General features: G+C 43.6%; 1 protein-coding gene across 2 annotated transcripts in view; it reads left to right on the top strand.

The window, feature by feature from the left end:
• The window catches only part of LEMD2 (LEM domain nuclear envelope protein 2), an 87639-nt gene extending 68983 nt beyond the window's left edge, over nucleotides 1–18656 (top strand). For both annotated transcript variants that reach the window (XM_069756597.1, XM_069756596.1), the window contains 4 exons: nucleotides 7819–7964; nucleotides 9191–9292; nucleotides 9453–9555; nucleotides 17544–18656. In XM_069756597.1, the coding sequence (XP_069612698.1) occupies nucleotides 7819–7964; nucleotides 9191–9292; nucleotides 9453–9555; nucleotides 17544–17685 (493 nt within the window). In that variant the 3' untranslated portion in view covers nucleotides 17686–18656. The remainder of the gene's footprint in view (nucleotides 1–7818; nucleotides 7965–9190; nucleotides 9293–9452; nucleotides 9556–17543) is intronic.
• Nucleotides 18657–22170: the final 3514 nt, after the last annotated feature.

Genomic DNA, 22170 nt, shown 5'->3' with positions numbered 1-22170 from the left:
TGGCGCCCTTATAGTCACCCCACAAACACATCTGTCAGACCATAACCAACTGCTCCTATACATCAAATCCACAAAGAAATCACCCTCACAAACCCCGCAAAAGACCGGCCTCTTTAGCCTGCCACCATCCTTCAAATGGTCCAAGATGTCGGCCCCAAAATACAAAGATGCCATCAACAGACCAGAGATCAAGGAGAAGCTCCAATGTTTCCATAATAACGTGTATGAACTCAACCCAGAAGGAGTACACCTAGCGGTAAGAGACCTTAACGACATTCTATATGCCATGGCAGAAATGTCTGACCTGAAAAGAATCATCAACAAGAGACCGAGTAAACAAAATCCCAACAACTGGTTTGACAAAGAATGCAAGACCATACGGAAGGCCCTAAGAATGGCCTCAAATAAAAAACACAGAGACCCCAATAACCCCACTCTGAGAGAAGCCTACCACACCGTACAACGAAATTACAAAGCCATCCTCAGAAAGAAAAAGCAAAACGACATCTCTACCAAACTCCTCCAACTCCAAGATGCCCTTGAAGACAACAAATTTTGGGAACTGTGGAATCACCTTGGATCCAACCAGAAAAGCAACAGCCTCCACATCCAGAGCGGCAACATCTGGCTCCAGTACTTCAAGGACCTCTACAATGACATCCCAAGTGAAGACCTGAACCTGGCACAAAAAGAGCTTGTGAAAAAACTGAAAGATATGGAGGAAAAGTTCAAAGATTTCCAAAATCCTCTGGATACACCAATCACACTGACAGAAATAACAGAAAGGATCACACAGATAAAAGGTAAAAAAGCCAGTGGTCCAGATGGGATCCTCCCAGAAATGCTGAAATACAGCCCTCCAGACATCCAGGCTGCGATAACAAAACTATTTAATATTGTACTGCAGGCCGGCTGCTTCCCCAAAAACTGGAACCAAGGCCTCATAACCCCTATACACAAAAATGGGGACAAGTACGACCCAGCAAACTACCGAGGGATATGTGTCAGCAGCAACCTGGGTAAACTCTTCAACTGCATCCTGAACAAGAGGATCCTCACCTTCCTCACCGAGCACAACGTCCTCAGCAAGAGCCAAGCAGGGTTCATGCCAAACCACCGCACCTCTGACCACATCTACACTCTGCACAGCCTCATCAAGAGCCACGTCCACAATACAAAGAACGGGAAGATATACGCTTGTTTTGTGGACTTCAAGAAGGCCTTCGACTCAGTGTGGCACCCAGGACTATTCCTAAAATTGCTGGGGAGCGGAATAGGAGGCAAAACATATGATGTCATCCGAAGCTCCTACACAGAGAACAGTTGCAGTGTGAAGGTCAACGGAAGGAGGACAGCCTATTTCCAACAAAGTCGAGGAGTGAGACAGGGCTGCAGCCTCAGTCCAACGCTCTTTAACATCTACATCAACGAGCTGGCAGTGGCCCTAGAGTCCTCCTCAGCACCAGGACTCACCCTCCATGACACCCAGGTGAAATTTCTGCTGTATGCAGATGACCTCGTGCTGTTATCACCAACTGAGAAAGGCCTCCAAGATCATCTGAAAATCCTAGAGACCTTCAGCAGCACATGGGCACTGCCAATCAACGAGAAAAAAACTAATATCATGGTGTTCCAGAAAAGAAAGCAGAAACCCACTGGCAATCCTACCTTTATGATAGACAACCGTCCACTTACTGAAACCAACAGGTACACCTACCTGGGCCTAGAACTCAGCCAGTCAGGGAGCTTCAAGCTAGCCATAGAGTCACTAAAAGACAAGGCATCCAAAGCCTTTTATGCCATCAGAAGGCGTCTGTACCACCTCAAGGCACCAGTAACCGTATGGCTAAAAATTTTTGACTCCATCATTGCCCCAATTCTTCTATACGGTAGTGAGGTCTGGGGCCCAGTCTCATACCCAAACTGGTCAAAGTGGGACGCTGGGCCGACAGAAATATTCCACCTAGAGTTCTGCAAGCATCTTCTCCAAGTCCATCGGAGCACATCAAATAGCGCCTGCCGAGCAGAGCTGGGCAGATTCCCACTACACATCGCAATAAAGAAGAGGGCGCTGTCATTCAAGGCTCATCTACAAAGTAGCAGTCCCAGCTCCTACCATCACAAAGCCTTACTACACCAGGAAGCCTCAGGAAGCCTCCCAAGGAAAAGTACCCAAAGCCAGTCTGACCAAGCCATCAACCCCCATGGCCTGACAAAAGGTGAAATCCAGAAAATGGTACACAAAGTCAAAGAGGAATATCTCAGCATCTGGAGGAACGACATAAACAAATCCCAGAAACTGACAATATACCGGAATCTACAGAGGGAGTACAAACTGGCCCCATATCTAGAGAAACTAGAAAACCCCAAAGATCGACAGATCCTGAGCCGGTACAGACTGAGCGCCCACAGCCTACTCATCGAATCCGGGCGGCACCGACAGAACTACAAGCCTCGAGAGAACAGACTCTGCCAGCAGTGCCCCCAGGAGGCCGTGGAGGATGAGGCCCACTTCCTGCTGAGGTGCCCCAAATACTCCGCAGTGAGGGACACTCACTTCAAGAGGCTGTCTGATCTCCTCCCAGATTTCACCTCCAAGGAGGAGGAAGAGAAACTGCTGATAATACTGGGGGAAGAGGAAAGTGCAGTGGCCGTAGCAGCGGAATATGTCAGTGCCTGCCACAGACTAAGAGGAGCCTGATATGTCATGGACTCCCGTACCCCAACACTGGACATATCCCTATCCCCCGACTAAAGAGCCCGATATGTCATGGACTCCTATACCCCACCCTGGAAACATCCCCTATCCTCTAAAAGGAATTTGATATTCCCTGGACCTATATATGCCCCCCCTCCCCCACCCCCGTATTTTTACCATATGCTTTGGCAATGCTAACATGTACTTAGTCCTGCCAATAAAGCTCATTTGAATTTGAATTTGATAGATGGATATGGGATAGATAGATGGATATGGGATAGATAGATGGATATGGGATAGATAGATGGATATGGGATAGATAGATGGATATGGGATAGATAGATGGATATGGGATAGATAGATGGATATGGGATAGATAGATGGATATGGGATAGATAGATGGATATGGGATAGATAGATGGATATAGGATAGATAGATGGATATGGGATAGATAGATGGATATGGGATAGATGGATGGATAGATATGGGATAGATAGATATGGGATAGATAGATATGGGATAGATAGATATGGGATAGATAGATATGGGATAGATAGATATGGGATAGATAGATATGGGATAGATAGATATGGGATAGATAGATATGGGATAGATAGATAGATAGATATGAGATAGATGGATATGGGATAGATAGATGGATATGGGATAGATAGATGGATATGGGATAGATAGATGGATATGGGATAGATAGATGGATATGGGATAGATAGATGGATATGGGATAGATAGATGGATATGGGATAGATAGATGGATATGGGATAGATAGATGGATATGGGATAGATAGATGGATATGGGATAGATAGATGGATATGGGATAGATAGATGGATATGGGATAGATAGATGGATATGGGATAGATAGATGGATATGGGATAGATAGATGGATATGGGATAGATAGATGGATATGGGATAGATAGATGGATATGGGATAGATAGATGGATATGGGATAGATAGATGGATATGGGATAGATAGATGGATATGGGATAGATAGATGGATATGGGATAGATAGATGGATATGGGATAGATAGATAGATAGATGGATATGGGATAGATAGATATGGGATAGATATGGGATAGATAGATAGATATGGGATAGATAGATATGGGATAGATAGATAGATAGATATGGGATAGATAGATAGATAGATATGGGATAGATAGATAGATAGATAGATAGATAGATAGATATGGAATAGATAGATATGGGATAGATAGATATGGGATAGATAGATATGGGATAGATAGATATGGGATAGATAGATAGATGGATATGGGATAGATAGATAGATGGATATGGGATAGATAGATAGATATGGGATAGATAGATAGATAGATATGGGATAGATAGATAGATATGGGATAGATAGATAGATATGGGATAGATAGATAGATAGATAGATAGATAGATCGATATGGGATAGATACCATATTTATCTATCCTATATCTATCTATCGATCTGTGTGTCTATCTGTGTGTGCAATGGAGTGTGGATTGGACAAATGTTAAAGAGGAGTTTGGACCAGAAATGACATCACAATTCATTTTTTTTGTTGTTCAATAAGACATCTATATTTAGCTTTCAAAAGCACATACAAATCTGCATGAAAAAAAATGCATCAAAAACGCATCAAATCCTCACCTGCGTTTTCTGCCAAGATATGCAGATTCTGTATGGAAAATTCCGCAGGCCAATCTGCAACGTATGCACATACCCTTGCAATCCTAGCTTGGTGCAGAAAACCGTACGCCGCTCAAAAGAACAAGTCTAGGGAGAATTCATCACACATAATTACAGTGTGTGCCAATGTTCTGAAATATGAACATCATACATTTTTGAGTAACAAGTGGTTTGGCAAAAATGTTGCAACTTTTTGCATTTTACGACAGCCCCCTCCGCTTTTCACATAAATGAGTGTGACTTAGCATGAAGGGCGTGATACATGCTGCTTGGCAGATTCACCATATATTACACCAGAAATAGAAGTCCACTCCAGTCTTTATGCTTTGGCCCCTGGGAGTTTTCCATGTTTTTTTTTCTTTTTTACCTTCGATTTATAGCTTCTCTTTATAGTTATTGCTTGAATCGATTTGTTGCTTTAACATCATTTTACTGTTGTTGTGCTGCCACTACTCTTCATCCATTTTCTTCCTGTGCGCCAAGGATGGTGTATTGGTAAATCAGGGTCTCCAAGAAATAACAAGTAGCCTCATCATGGGGACATAAGGCATGAGAAAAAACCACAAACACACATACAACTCCTTTACGGGTATTTGCACATGACATTTTCTTTCAGGCAGGAAATGCTTCAGGAAACTCTCCTTTTTTCTCTCCTTTTTTCACATGCACATAAGTATATGTGAAGCATCTTTTTTGACCATCAGAATGTGGGTTTTTTTTGTTTTGTTTTTTTCAAATCATTTTTCCAACTTTTTTCAGGCATTATTGGTTTTCAACAATGAAGAAACTGCTATTGTTTGAAGTGAAATTGCTATAAAAGATGTCCAGTAGTCTTCCAGGCATTTTTTTGAGTTTTCCCATTCATGTGCATAGTAAAGTATGGAGTGTCTTCAGAGTGGATTATACCTGAATAATTGTCAGGTCACTTCTTTTAACCACTTGGTGTCTTTAAAAACCTGAAGATATAAAGCCTGAATATATGAGCAGCAAGTTGTTTTGTTTCATTTTTTGCGTAGAAATTAATATGTTCATTCTTTTGAGCATTTTCTGAGCGCTTTTTCAGGTATTTTTTGGTCACCTGAAAAAACATGTGAAAATTGCGTAAGACATCTATTTGCTTAGTACATTACTCACAAAAAGTTAGGGATATTTTGGCTTTCTGGCAAAATGTATGGATAATGTAAGAAGTTCAACTCTAGAGTGACATTTTATCATGAGAGTAGGGATGAAAAGTAGAAGCTGGCAATTGTGATTTTTGTGATTTCATCATCTTAAACAATTTATTGAAACAAAAGCCAACAATGGTGACTGTGCCCCTACCCCCCACAAAAGAAAAAACAAAACAAAATGGAAATGGCTCCATAACTTGTCTTTTGTCCTTGAGCATCAATGACCTCTTGACGACAACGTCTCATGCTGTTCAAAAGTCGAGTTATCTGCTGAGGCAGGACATCCCACTCTTCTTGAAGGGCGGCACTTAGGTCATTGAGGTTTCTGCGGTGCAGAGTTATGAGCTTCTACATGATGACTTCACTGATCCTTTCTGGCTTCCTATGGGATTCAGGTCTGGAGAACGTGCAGGCCACTCTATTTGAGGTACCACAGTCTCCAGCAGCAGTTCCCTAACGATGCGACCTTGATCATTGTCGTTTATGACAATGAAGTTAGGCCTGTGTTGTTCATGCAGAGGCACAATGACTGGATTAATGATGTTATTCAAGTAGTTGGGGCTTGTCACTGTGCCGTTCACAAAGTGAAGGTCAGTTCTGTATTGACTAGACACGCCTGCCCCCCCGCTGTAACACTACCACCAAAGGCTAATATGTGACAACAGTGGCTGATGCATAGCCCTCTCCTTGATATCTCCAACATTGTTGACGGCCATAATTTCTGCATGAATAGACTTTCATTAGTGAACAGCACTGAGGCCCACTGATCCTTTGTCCAACATAGATGCTCCCTGGCCCATGCCTGAGCCTGGTATTGTGATCAGTTACCCTTGCAGGTTGTCTAGCATACGTTCCACGCTGATGTGAATGGTTTCTACTGGTCTGATGCGACACTTGGGTGCATCTCACCTCCCTTAAATGTGCCGCCTGGAGTTGTGTGCCATTCATCATCCCATTCCAAAGGGCATTGTTCACAATGAAGCGCGGTCATCAGTCTGGGATATTACCAAAGGACGTCCACTTCTCCGCCTTTCAGTGCCTCTTCCAGTCTCTGTATCTCTGTTGCAACCTGCTCATGACACTGAATCTCTAAGCTCAGTGCCCACTTCCATCTGAAAACATTCTGCTTGAAGCCTCGCAAATGACACGGTACTGTTGATAAATTAGGTGTCGTCTTGGTCTCGTTATGTCAAAAACCAGCATGATGTGAAGGGCTGTTTAAATACCAATTCTAATTGAACCCTGAAAAGTATTTACCGATTCATGGATCAAACACCTGTTGTGAATTTTACCATTAAGCTCCTTGTAAGACAACAAGTTGTGCAAAAAAATGCTGAAACATTGAACATTTGCATTCCATTCAAAAGTTTAGAAACGGTCACAGTAAGTTCACCTGCAAAGACTAGAGTGCATTTTAGGTTCATCCTGAATTTTGCTCAAAAGCCAAATATCCCTAACTTTTTTGAGTAGTGTATAGCTGTCAGCGTTCTCTCTTGACCACATGCATGCCCAGTTCAGATGAACGTCTGTTTTTCATGGGAGGATGGAATAATAAGGCACTGTCAGAAGACCAGCGGAACATGCATTGATATTGGACTTTTTTTCTGACTGATTAAGGAGACCTCCATACACAGCTGATTTGTCTTCTTTAATACTCACTGGATTTGTTGTGGAGAAATTGATTTTAAAAATACACGTTGCGCACAAGTGGATGTAGCCCTTTGCAATTGTAAGGTTGAAAAGCTCAATTAAATCTTCCTCAGTTTCTCCACAAAATGGAGCATGCTGGGGATTTAAAAGGGATCTATCACAAAATGAACAGTGGCCAGTTATTGTTATTTTGTTCCTGCTACTCCCAGTAAGCCATTTAAAAAAAATAAATCTGCCACAATGTTCCAGAGGTTTTATTTGCTGCAAATTTTTTTGTTTTCCAAGGGCTCGCAATCTAAATTCCCTATCGGTATGTGTTTGGGGTGTGGGAGGAAACTGGAGACCCCGGAGGAAACCCACGCAAACACGGGGAGAACATACAAACTCCTTGCAGATGTTGTCCTTTGTGGGATTAGAGCCCAGGACTCCAGCGCTGCAGGGCTGCAGTGCTATCCACTGAGCCAATATTGGGTGTTCTCCTTTATTAAAGCATAAATCCAAATTTCTACTGCATAAAGGAGTCCTTTGCTAAATGACATGGGCATATCAAATAGCATGTATGTCATAAGTGGATAAACGCCTTATCTTCTGTTAGGGCAAAGGCTGAAGACACGGAAGAACTCGTCACCGTGAGGGCAGACGTCTTTTGTGTTGAATCTTCTCGTCCAAGGCTTGGAAGTGTTTGCCGACTGAGAAATGCGCTTTACACGGCAATATCTAATCTCTTCTTGGCTCTTCTAGGTAAAGTAACTATACTTTATTTGTTAACCCTTACCTGTACATGGAGTCTGGTACTGTGATACTGCTTGTGCTCCATTTTATACATATGACTCAATTCTCCTGGAAGCAAGGGTTCCGCTGTACAGAGAAGTTAATTTATTATTGTAATGCAGCCTCAGTTATGTAAAAGAAAAGACAACAAAAGGCTCTTGCATGCAGTTAGGAGCTTGTGTTTTAGGCTTGGTTCATAGAATTTAATTTTAGGTGAATGGATTGTAATGTGAAGGAAAGGAGTAAGGGAATCTTTATCTCGTCCCCCTCTTTGTGGCATTTACTTATTATTCTATTACTAAGTGACACCTTAAAACTTAATCTGGCAGATGGTTTGAAAAAAAAAAACATGTAAAAAGAAAATAATAAAACGCCACAAGTTTTTCAAAAAGTGATGGCATGCGACCAAATAGTGCAGCAAAAACTGCATGTGGTTTCATGACGGATTTGCTTTCTGCTACTGGTGGCGCTGGAGCTCCGAGAAACCAGATCTCAGGGTATAAAAACAGTGCAATACATCCATAAACAGCTGACTATGTATTAATTATATGGCGATTTGTGAAAAGGTAAAAATCCCAGGATAGTAAGGTGGCTCAGTGGTTGGCATTGATGCCTTGGTGAAGTTAATTTGCGTCCATTGAAATTGGTCTTAGTTTCATATATGTGAATAAAACTTGGTAATAGATTGTGATTCCACTGGGCAAAGGAACTGCATTTCTCAACAGTGCTTAGGACCAAGTCAATACTATTTTTACAACAGCAGCCGATGATTGGTTGCAGCGGTCATGAGGCCCTGAATTGATTAAAGGAGTAATCTGGAGAGGTGAAACTCCAGAGAAGAAGCTGTTATCATGGGGTTGGCTTATGTTGGGGATCAGCACTGCGCATTGAACACTTTATAGTTTATGTAGTTACGTCACATTTTTATTTCCCCGCATTAATGCTTTCAGTAGGGAAAGGCCTGTCAGTTTCTATTTAAAGTGTTGATAACTTTAAGTTTCTAACTATATGGTTGTGTGACATTGGATATTATTCCTATTAAATGTCCTTTCACTTGTTGGAAATGGCAAGTCCTAATAATTTTGTTTAGAGGAAGCTTGACTTTCCATTGTTCTTACACTCTTAAGTAAGCTTGAAAAGATGATGGCAATTTAATGTAATGATGTAATTATATTTTTCTCTTTTGCTTTTCCTAGGTATCTTTCTTCTGTGGTTAATATTGATTTTTCTGAGATATCATTGGCAAAGTTTGGAGGAAGAGGAGAAGCAAATGTTTGTGTTGGTGGATAAGATCATTGGTATGCTATATATATATATATATGTATATATACACAGATGCACTAGCCCTTGTAGCCAACCACAGTCAATTCTAACAGTGTTTAAGAGCACGGAAGGAATTGGGCTGCGTAGATATATCCATTAAGTAGCAAAGCTCGTAAGTGTACTTTGCTTTTTAAGGTTTTGTGAAACATCACCACATGGATTGGATATTGCAAAGAGAACAGAACCCGTATCTGGTAATCTCGCATGTCAGAGATTCATTGATAGAGCCTAAAGACAGGTGAGCAGCATTCGGGATTAATCCCTCCAGAGATCTCCAACCTTAAAGGGAACCTGTCACCCCGAAAATCCCGGGTGAGGTAATCCCACCGGCATCAGGGGCTTATCTGCAGCATTCTGTAATGCTGTAGATAAGCCCCCGATGTAACCTGAAAAGGGAGAAAAAGACGTTATATTATACTTACCCAGGGGCGGTTCTGCTGCTGGTCAGGTCGGATGGGCGTCTCCGGTCCGCTGCGGCGCCTCCTATCTTCTTTCCATGACGTCCTCTTCTGATCTTCAGCCACGGCTCCGGCGCAGGCGTACTTTGCTCTGCCCTGTTGAGGGCAGACAAAGTACTGCAGTGCGCAGGCGCCGGGCCTCTGACCTTTCCGGCGCCTGCGCACTGCAGTACTATCCTCTGCCCTCAAGAGGGCAGAGCAAAGTACGCCTGCGCCGGAGCCGTGGCTGAAGATCAGAAGAGGACGTCATGGAAAGAAAATAGGAGGCGCCGGAGCGGACCGGAGACGCCCATCCGACCTGACCAGCAGCGGAACCGCCCCTGGGTAAGTATAATATAACGTCTTTTTCTCTCTTTTCAGGTTACATCGGGGGTGACAGGTTCCCTTTAAAGGGAATGTTTTATCCTATAATTACTGTTGCAAGTTTTTATGTTAAAAATCTTTTTTACAATCTTTTATTTTCCCATCATACTATGAATGTAAAAAAAAGTCCTGAAATCTAGCAGTTTTCACTCTGACCTTTGAGGCCCATAATAGGCTTAAAGGGAAGGTGCCATCAAAAAAACATTTTTTTCAGAAATTGTAAAAATGTAAAGAATTAATGATTACATTTTCTTAAAAAATATTATCATTTGTTTATAATTTAGTAAAATATGAAAAATAATTTGAAAAGTTTTGGAATTTACACTTTTCAACACTAGGGGGAGCAGCTGCTGAAATTTCAGAAAAACCTAGTGTAGAAATAGCTCACATTACAGCACTGCAGTAATTATGGGCGGAGTCTGCTGACTTTTGTGTGATGTCTCCTCTCCTCCCCTTCTGGGTGTTTGCTAAGGGATTAGAGAGGATGAGATTCAGGGACCCAGTGAGCAGCCATTTTGTTGGTGACTGCAGAGTATGGCTGCCGTCACACTATCAGTATTTGGTCAGTATTTTACCTCAGTATTTGTAAGCCAAAACCAGGAGTGGAACAATTAGAGGAAAAGTATAATAGAAACATGTCACCACTCCTGCATTTATCACCCACTCCTGGTTTTGGCTTACAAATACTGAGGTAAAATACTGACCAAATACTGATAGTGGACGGCAGCCTTAGGCTACTTTCACACTAGCGTTGTTGGCTGTACGTTGCAATGCGTCATTCAGGAGAAAAAACGCATCCTGCAAAGTTGTCTGCAGGATGCGTTTTTTTCCCCATAGACTAACATTACCGACGCATTGCGACGTATTGCCACACGTCACAACTGTCGTGCGACGGTTGCGTCATGTTTTGGTGGACCACCGCCACAAAAAAAGTTACATGTAACGTTTGTGCGTCGAGTCCACCATTTTCGACCGCGTATGCACGGCCGAAACTCCGCCCCCTCATGCCCAGACCTAACAATGGGGCAGCGGAAGCGTCGTAAGACTGCTTCTGCTGCCCACATCGGACATTTCTTTCACAGCATACGTCGGTACGACGCACTGCGAAAGGCTCGTACCGACGCTAGTGTGAAAGCAGCCTTATACTGACAAGTAGACAGTCACCGAGGATGGCAGGCAGCAAGGATTCTGGGAGATATGTGGTGGAGAGAGCAGGGTGACAGCAGCACAGAGTATTTCAGGAGAGCAGTGTGCTGGTCTATAGGGGCCCCCTTTTTTTGGTGCGCGGAGCAGCCAGGGATTGTACATAGAGCGCTATCTTTTATACACATGGATGGGCAGTCTGCTTGTTTGCTCCACAGAAATCCAGGAAACATTTCTGCGGATTGATGGCCTGGTCTGATCCAGACTTTGCATGCAGACCCCAATCCCCTCCTCAGATCCTGTCTTCTCCATCCTGTCCTGGCAATATGTGAAAGCGAGGTGACAGGCGAAGTACGGGGTGACGCTGGGAAGGAAATGTAGCCATATAGTAACGATAAAAATGAGACCCCTCTCTTCAGCTGCCTCACAAGCCTTCCCCTGACTGCACCTAACTGGAGGTCATGCTGTCCCCTCTATTACCCCAGACCCGCGTGCAGGTGCTCAGCCAGAACCACCATAGAATGGGTCCGCTTTCTGAAGATAATACTGCCATAGTGTTCTCACATAATACCGCCATATAGATCACACATAATACTATCAAATAGATCACACAATACTGTCATACAGTTCTCACATAATACCACCATATAGATCAAACATAATACCGCCAGTGTTCTCACATACCGCCATATAGATCACACATAATACCGCCAGTGTTCTCACATACCGCCATATAGATCACACATACTGCCATAGTGTTCTCACATAATACCGCCATATAGATCACACACAATACTATCAAATAGATCACACAATACTGTCATACAGTTCTCACATACCACCATATAGATCACACATAATACCGCCAGTGTTCTCACATACCGCCATATAGATCACACATAATACCGCCAGTGTTCTCACATACCGCCATATAGATCACACATAATACTGCCATAGTGTTCTCACATAATACCGCCATATAGATCACACACAATACTATCAAATAGATCACACAATACTGTCATACAGTTCTCACATAATACCACCATATAGATCACACATAATACCGCCAGTGTTCTCACATACCGCCATATAGATCACACATAATACCGCCAGTGTTCTCACATACCGCCATATAGATCACACATAATACTGCCATAGTGTTCTCACATAATACCGCCATGTAGATCACACACAATGCTATCAAATAGATCACACAATACTGTCATACAGTTCTCACATAATACCACCATATAGATCACACATAATACCGCCAGTGTTCTCACATACCGCCAAATAGATCACACACAATACTGCCATAGTGTTCTCACATAATACCGCCATATAGATCACACATAATGCTGCCAGTGTTCTCACATAATACCGCCATATAGATCACACACAATACCACCATATAATTCTCACAATACTGATCAAGCATAATACCACCATACAGATCACATAATACCGTCATATAGATCTCACATAATGCCATAATACAGCATGACGCTCGCAGCTCCTGTTATCGTACACATTGAGTTGCGTGTGCAATGGGGAAAGATATGCAGGGGGGAGAGGAGTGCATAGAAGTGGATTAGATACACAGTTCACCAGACAGTATCACACAGGAGAGGATTAGATACACGGCTCAGCAGTCAGTATTTCACAGGATTAGGCTATGTGCACACGTCAGGATTTTTTCCTGACATAATCCTGAGAATTCTGCCAGAAATCCGCGTGCTTTTTTTGCGCGGATTTCTTCCGGAATTTGCGCGTTTTTTGCGCGGATTTTTTGCGTTTTTTTTTTATTTTCCGGAATGTCCTTTTTGATAGGAAATCCGCAAAAAGATAGAGCATGTCCGGATTTTTTGCGGTATGCGTTTTTTTTGCGGAAAAAAACGCTAACATCTGCACAAAAAATGCGGAATGCATTCTAAATGATAGGATGCATAATGTTAGCGTTTTTTAGTGGATTTATAGCGTTTTTATGGCGAAATTCCGCAAAAAAAAAAACGCTAAAAATCCGGACGTGTGCACATAGCCTTAGATACACAGGTCAGCACAGGATAGGATTAGATACACGGTTCACCAGACAGTATCACACAGGAGAGGATTAGATACACGGCTCAGCAGACAGTATCACACAGGAGGATTAGATACACAGGTCAGCACAGGATAGGATTAGATACACGGTTCACCAGACAGTATCACACAGGAGAGGATTAGATACACGGCTCAGCAGACAGTATCACACAGGAGAGGATTAGATACACGGCTCAGCAGACAGTATCACACAGGAGAGGATTAGATACACGGCTCAGCAGACAGTATCACACAGGAGGATTAGATACACAGGTCAGCACAGGATAGGATTAGATACATGGCTCACCAGACAGTATCACACAGGAGAGGATTAGATACACGGCTCAGCAGTCAGTATTCCACAGGAGGATTAGATACACAGGTCAGCACAGGATAGGATTAGATACACGGCTCAGCAGACAGTATCACACAGGATAGGATTAGATACACGGCTCAGCAGACAGTATCACACAGGAGAGGATTAGATACACGGCTCACCAGACAGTATCACACAGGAGAGGATTAGATACACGGCTCAGCAGTCAGTATTCCACAGGAGGATTAGATACACAGGTCAGCACAGGATAGGATTAGATACACGGCTCAGCAGACAGTATCACACAGGATAGGATTAGATACACGGCTCAGCAGACAGTATCACACAGGAGAGGATTAGATACACGGCTCAACAGTCAGTATTCCACAGGATTAGATACACAGGTCAGCACAGGATAGGATTAGATACACGGTTCACCAGACAGTATCACACAGGAGAGGATTAGATACACGGTTCACCAGATAGTATCACACAGGAGAGGATTAGATACACGGCTCAGCACACAGTATAGGATTAGATACACGGCTCAGCAGACAGTATCACACAGGAGAGGATTAGACACACGGCTCAGCAGACAGTATAGGATTAGATACACGGCTCAGCAGACAGTATCACACAGGAGATGATTAGATACACGGCTCAGCAGACAGTATAGGATTAGATACACGGCTCAGCAATCACTATCACACAGGAGAGGATTAGATACACGGCTCAGCACACAGTATAGGATTAGATACACGGCTCAGCAGACAGTATCACACAGGAGAGGATTAGATACACGGCTCAACAATCAGTATTCCACAGGATTAGATACACAGGTCAGCACAGGATAGGATTAGATACACGGTTCACCAGACAGTATCACACAGGAGAGGATTAGATACACGGTTCACCAGATAGTATCACACAGGAGAGGATTAGATACACGGCTCAGCACACAGTATAGGATTAGATACACGGCTCAGCAGACCGTATCACACAGGAGAGGATTAGATACACGGCTCAGCAGACAGTATAGGATTAGATACACGGCTCAGCAGACAGTATCACACAGGAGAGGATTAGATACACGGCTCAGCACACAGTATAGGATTAGATACACGGCTCAGCAGACAGTATCACACAGGAGAGGATTAGATACACGGCTCAACAATCACTATTCCACAGGATTAGATACACAGGTCAGCACAGGATAGGATTAGATACACGGTTCACCAGACAGTATCACACAGGAGAGGATTAGATACACGTTTCACCAGATAGTATCACACAGGAGAGGATTAGATACACGGCTCAGCACACAGTATAGGATTAGATACACGGCTCAGCAGACCGTATCACACAGGAGAGGATTAGATACACGGCTCAGCAGACAGTATAGGATTAGATACACGGCTCAGCAGACAGTATCACACAGGAGAGGATTAGATACACGGCTCAGCACACAGTATAGGATTAGATACACGGCTCAGCAGACAGTATCACACAGGAGAGGATTAGATACACGGCTCAGCACACAGTATAGGATTAGATACACGGCTCAGCAGTCACTATCACACAGGAGAGGATTAGATACACGGCTCAGCAGACAGTATCACACAGGAGAGGATTAGATACACGGCTCAGCAGTCACTATCACACAGGAGAGGATTAGATACACGGCTCAGCACACAGTATTACACAGGAGAGGATTAGATACACGGCTCAGCAGACAGTATCACACAGGAGATGATTAGATACACGGCTCGGCACACAGTATAGGATTAGATACACGGCTCAGCAGACAGTATCACACAGGAGAGGATTAGATACACGGCTCAGCACACAGTATAGGATTAGATACACGGCTCAGCAGTCACTATCACACAGGAGAGGATTAGATACACGGCTCAGCAGACAGTATCACACAGGAGAGGATTAGATACACGGCTCAGCACACAGTATTACACAGGAGAGGATTAGATACACGGCTCAGCAGACAGTATCACACAGGAGAGGATTAGATACACAGGTCAGCACAGGAGAGGATTAGATACATGGCTCTGCACAGTATAGTGATAGATGCAGGGTCTGATGTCCTGTGAGGAGCTATAGTGAGACAGGGTCGGAGCAGCACAGAGATTCTCCCCCTCCCCCTCTGTTACCTCTCTGCAGCTCCAGATAAGAGGACATCAGACCCCAGCACTTCACCCTCTCTAGCGATTCTAGAGATTACAGGCAGCAGAGGACAGGGAATGGCCGCTGAGTGTGAGGGGAGACAGATGGAGCTGCTCCTCCAACAGCACGGCTCTACAGTGGAGCTCACAGGTACACTCCACTGTAGGCTAAAGCAAGATGGCGCCGATCTCCTGCCTCTGCTGTGATGTGGAGACCGCCCAGGGGGCGTGGCCACATCAGAGCAGAGAAGCTTATAATGGTAGCTATGGGGTCGGACGCCGACTGCTGAGTCCTATGCCCAGGGCAGCCGTATGTGAAGACTGTAAGTGTCGTGCAGCTACACTTACAGTCCTGCAAATGAAAATGGCGGCGCCCAGTGGCAGAAAAAAAAAATGAATAAAAAAAAACAATAAATACTATGCACTTGAAAATAACTTATGAAAATAAGGAATTAAAGAGTTTTTTTTTTTTTTTTTTACAATATTAAAACGCGGCACCTTCCCTTTAAGCCACGTTTACACGCTCAGTATTTTACATCATTATGTAACATCAGGAGTGGAACAATCAGAGGAATAGTATAATAGAAACATATGCACCACGTCTACATTTATCACCCACTCCTGGTTTGGGCTTACAAATACTGATGTAAAATACTGAACGTGTGAACCTTCCTAGAGTGGAGCGAATTTTTCAAAATTCGGCTCCAATTATTAATAATTTCAATGTCATAAGAGTCGATGGGTATAGAAATGAATGAATATGTTAGGAACCGATCATTAAACATAAATTCAGCACGAATAGGGTACCAGTATGGCACAAATATGGGAAATTCAGATTCGGCGATCGATTCCGAACATATTTGCTCAACTCTACACGTGGCCTCACACTTCCAATTTTGGAGAGTTCAGTTTTGTATAAGCATCTAAGTGTCACAGACAGAATTATATCACTTCTATATGGATAACAGAGAATCACACCACAATAGGTGATGGTCACAACACATCTCTTCCCCCTTAGTAATATTAATAACATAAAATGATGAAATCTACAAAAACTGAAAATAGAATATATATTCAAATGTCACTTTACTTTATTCTAGTTAAATCTAGGTGAAGCCAAGCTTCATGTCTGGTGTGTTTGTGTCTGCTCTGTCATGGCTGTTTTTTTCACTGCCTCCTTGATTCTCTTTATGCTCCAAGCCTGCTACTTCAGAGCTTTTTATGTGATCTTCAACTCCGATACAAGCTGTAAAATTCCAGGCTGATCAAGCCATGACAGTGCATAATGTGTAATGGCATGGCTTGCTCTGTGCTGCCCACGTGCTCCTTCACAGCTTGTAGGTGACATGTCATGGCTTCCACAGTTCTCACACCACACGCTTGACATGTCTCATTCTTCCTGCAGCAGTGCCACAACTGTATCTTGTGGTCTGGTAATGCAGGTCTGCACCATTGTAGTGGAATTCCACACATAGTCTGTTTGGACTCATGTGGCCACTGCTTTTGGGGAATAGTAGCCATGTCTTTCGACTGCTAGTCAACCAGCATAGCAATAAGTTAAGGCAAAAGGAAATTTGCTGCTACTTCTGTTTTCTGACAGCTAATGTAAAGGAAATGAATGCCTTGTTTGGTACAACTGCAATGGTTCAGCTTTGTTCCATGATCCTGACCTTGTCCACATGTGCAGGAAACATTTAAAGAGAATCTGGGACCGTGCAGTGCAGTTTGTGGAAAATGACTCCCGTGTTCGCACAGAATCGCAGCGCGTAGCCGGAGCGGATTTGATGGTGTGGCGATGGACACAATCACGGAAGGAATATCCAAGATAAACTGTTTAATTGTGTGTGCTGTAAAGGTGGAATGATGGACCTCGGGCTTTGGTGTCGGTGTTCTGCTATAGCTGGACTTTACCATGCACAGATGTCAATGCTTGGTTTTAGGGCGCAGTCAGACGGTCGTATAAATCGGACCACCATGTACAGGCTAGCCGGTGGCTCTCCTGACCAGAGCATGACCGCTTCATGGACCTCTATGCAGCTGCCATAGTGGGTTCGGCCAGTCCGTGCACTGTGGTCTGATTTATACGGACATCTGAGCATATAAGCAGTAGTTAAACCGAGCTAAGGTAAATAAATGTAAATCTCCATGCTTTTGTATAACATACACCTTTTGATGTAGATTTTTTGCAGACTATTTTTTCCACTACAGAAAATGCATACATTTGTTGAATGGTTTTTTAAAGATTTTGTAATGTATAAATCATTAAGTGTTCATTTAGCAAGAGTGAAATATTTCCGTGCTCCTTCTTATGGCTACTGTGGGTATTGCCAGGCTTTTTACATCCATTGCCCTGCCCGAGCCTCTTTCTGTAATGCATAGTGCCAACCCCTTCACTAGCCCCTCTACTGCCTTGTAAGTGTAATTGCTTTCTGAATAAGAAGGGGGCTGGGGGAGGGGCAGGTGGGGGAGATGTTGTAATTTGTTCTTGCAGGGGCTCATGGGAGATCTAGACACTTGCTGTCTCCTCGCTTGGCTGCCCCCCGTTCTGGACACTGGTTCTTCTCCTGCACAGCAGAGATGTTGTTTATAAGCAACAGCAGAGAGGCAGAAAATTCAATTATTACAGAATAACACAACACCTGCAGTACTCGGGGTTAACTCTTGCATTGCCAATGCTCTTTCTATTTAAGAAGTTTAAATGCACCTTTTTCATCCTTTAATAAAAATGAAGCTGCATGGAGAGACAGTTCTTCCAACACTTTCCTTCCTGTGTAGCATTAAATAAATGATTGAAGTTATACATCAGTCTGTGCATTCATTATTCCAGTGCATAGATTTTTATTTAGCATTGTATTCGATTCTAAGTACGATATGTATGGAGAAATGGTTAGAGGGTGTTTTGGCTTTTTCTGCGATTGGCATGTATGCCACATTCCCAATTTGCCGTTGCCAGCTGCTCCAAACTCCTCCATGAGCATACATATTCGGATCTGCCAAATGTGGTCAACATTTTCTAGTGTCGTGACACTGAGGTCAGCCAACATTAATGCAGTGTGTAAGGCATATATGTCGCCCAGAAGGTGTGCACATCATAAAGTGGTACAGTGACCTGTACAGTGGTTTCTTAAAGGGAAGGTGCCACCAGTTTTCTTGTATTTTGTTTTTTTGTGAAAATAAGCTTAAAATGGTAATTAAAATGTATTAATGCAATGTTTGCACTGTTTGCAAACATTTCTATATGAAAAATATTATATATTTTTCTACAAATATACATATTTACCACTAGGGGGAGCATTTTCCGTTTTAGACCTCAAGCAGCTATAGTTAGATTTAGCAGCTCTGCCCCAGGGATATTAGACCACCCAAAAGGGGAGGGAAATGGTGATGTCAGCAGTTACTGCCCCAACAGTAAGAATGAAGAGCAGCATCACAAGGCAGCACCATTTTGTGTGTGACTGCCCTGTGACCTGCTATCACCAGCAGTTACTGCATCAGAGGCACAGCTTGTTTACAGAGGAGCAGAAGATGGTGGACTCAGGAGCATCTGGACCCAAGAAGAGTGAAGACATGTGGTGTGCATGGAGCAGCATTAGGATGCATTAGCATGTATGTAGCATGCATGCATGTATGCAGCATGTATGCAGCATGTATGTAGCATGTATGCAGCATGTATGCAGCATGTATGCAGCATGTATGCAGCATGTATGCAGCATGTATGCAGCATGTATGTAGCATGTATGTAGCATGTATGTAGCATGTATGTAGCATGTATGTAGCATGTATGCAGCATGTATGTAGCATGTATGTAGCATGTATGCAGCATGTATGCAGCATGTATGTAGCATGTATGTAGCATGTATGCAGCATGTATGTAGCATGTATGCAGCATGTATGTAGCATGTATGCAGCATGTATGCAGCATGTATGTAGCATGTATGCAGCATGTATGTAGCATGTATGTAGCATGTATGCAGCATGTATGTAGCATGTATGCAGCATGTATGCAGCATGTATGTAGCATGTATGTAGCATGTATGCAGCATGTATGTAGCATGTATGCAGCATGTATGTAGCATGTATGCAGCATGTATGCAGCATGTATGTAGCATGTATGCAGCATGTATGTAGCATGTATGTAGCATGTATGCAGCATGTATGTAGCATGCATGTATGTAGCATGCATGTATGTAGCACGTATGTATGGAGTATTTTTTTTTTTCATTCAACACATTAGCCGGATGATGGGACTATTACTGTCCCATAATTGGCTAATGTGTCAATCACTGTCATTGTAGCAGGCATCGTCCGATGGGACTTGTAGTCCCATCGGATACTTGTACACACGCATAGAGACCCCCCCACGCCGCACAGGGCCCGCCCCCCCCCCCCCCCACGCCGCACAGAGACCCCCCCCCCCCACGCCGCACAGAGACCCCCCCACGCCGCACAGAGAGGGAGAGCGACACAGGGGGAGAGTGCAGTTTACCGGAGATCACAGGGACTCTGTGCAAGTGGGGAGGCGGAGACAGAGCAGAGGGAAGCACACAGGGCAGTGTGTGAGAGCAGAAGATGTCTGCCCAGAACCTGCAGTGCTTGGAGTACAGAGGAGCAGTGAGGGCTTCTTCTCTCCTGTGATAGAGAGTAAAGGCCCCTTCACATTAAGCGACGCTGCAGCGATACCGACAACGATCCGGATCGCTGCAGCGTCGCTGTTTGGTCGCTGGAGAGCTGTCACACAGACCGCTCTCCAGCGACCAACGATGCCGGTAACCAGGGTAAACATCGGGTAACTAAGCGCAGGGCCGCGCTTAGTAACCCGATGTTTATCCTGGTTACCATCCTAAAAGTAAAAAAAAACAACCACTAGATACTTACCTACAGCTGTCTGTCCTCCAGCGCTGCGCTCTGCTTCTCTGCTCTCCTCCTGTACTGGCTGGGAGCCGGAAAGCAGAGCGGTGACGTCACCGCTCTGCTTTCCGGCTCACAGCCAGTACAGGAGGAGTGCAGAGCACAGCGCTGGAGGACAGACAGCGTTAGGTAAGTATGTAGTGTTTGTTTTTTTTAACTTTTAGCATGGTAACCAGGGTAAACATCGGGTTACTAAGCGCGGCCCTGCGCTTAGTTACCCGATGTTTACCCTGGTTACCAGTGAAGACATCGCTGGATCGGTGTCACACACGCCGATCCAGCGATGTCCACGGGAGATCCAGCGACGAAATAAAGTTCTGGACTTTATTCAGCGACCAACGATCTCCCAGCAGGGGCCTGATCGTTGGTCGCTGTCACACAGAACGATTTCCTTAACGATATCGTTGCTACGTCACAAATAGCAACGATATCGTTAACAATATCGTTATGTGTGAAGGTACCTTTAGTGGAGCTCGGCAGATAGCACAGGGCTCTAATAAAATGGCAGCTAGTCACACCTACAGCAGTGAGTTGTGCAGCCCACAGAGGCGTGCCCAGCTCACTGCTAATGCTGCTGCAATGTTACAGATAGGGTCCGAGCCGGTCTATTATCTCCTATGTCCATGGGGTGCCGTAATCTGACACTGATAGTGACGTGCTACTGCTGCAAAACCAAGATGTCAGCCCCCAGTTCCTTCTTTCTACTCATATAACACACGGAATCTGTTTTACATTCATTCAAATCTGGGTTATAACAGCATGTTATGCTACATTACATTGATTAATTAATGATCTACAAACGCGGTACCTTCCCTTTAACCGCACCGTGACCACCAAACAGCTCGCCTAATTGTAGGCAAAAATGAATGTTATCTGTGGGTGAGTTCTTAACAAGACCCGCAGTTTGATGATCGCTATGTAAATTAATTTTGAAGTAAACGCCTTACGAAGATGTGAAACTCCTCTATGTAAGTATGAATCTAATGATAAATGCTGACTGTCAAACTGAAAATGAACACCCTGTGCTGAATTAAAGAGCCGAGTGTCTATGCAACTAAGTTAGTGTTGGATAAGAGCCTTGCGTACCACTCTGCTCGGTCCATTTCCCTCCATATGATGCATCCTCCGGGCAAGTATCTTTTAAAGGCAGAATCAGTGAACCACAGCAAATGTGCTTTTCTGAGTATTTATGAGGGCTGCAAAGGGGACAGAATTTCAAATTACACATGGTAGCTATTGTTACTAGAGATAAACCTCACCATACTGTTCATTATCTTTGTGTGCTTAATCAATATGCAACTTAATGTAGTGTTGGCTAATTATAGGGTATGCAAGCCTATGGAGAAGCGCTGTTTTATTCACTTTGTTAATTCATCATTATTGTTCCCATGGATTTTTACACATGA

Source organism: Ranitomeya imitator, chromosome 3 (genome assembly GCF_032444005.1).
Source record: "Ranitomeya imitator isolate aRanImi1 chromosome 3, aRanImi1.pri, whole genome shotgun sequence".
Taxonomy (NCBI): domain Eukaryota; kingdom Metazoa; phylum Chordata; class Amphibia; order Anura; family Dendrobatidae; genus Ranitomeya; species Ranitomeya imitator.
Note: the sequence above shows the minus strand (reverse complement) of the source record. Positions and strands in the feature narration are given on the sequence as shown.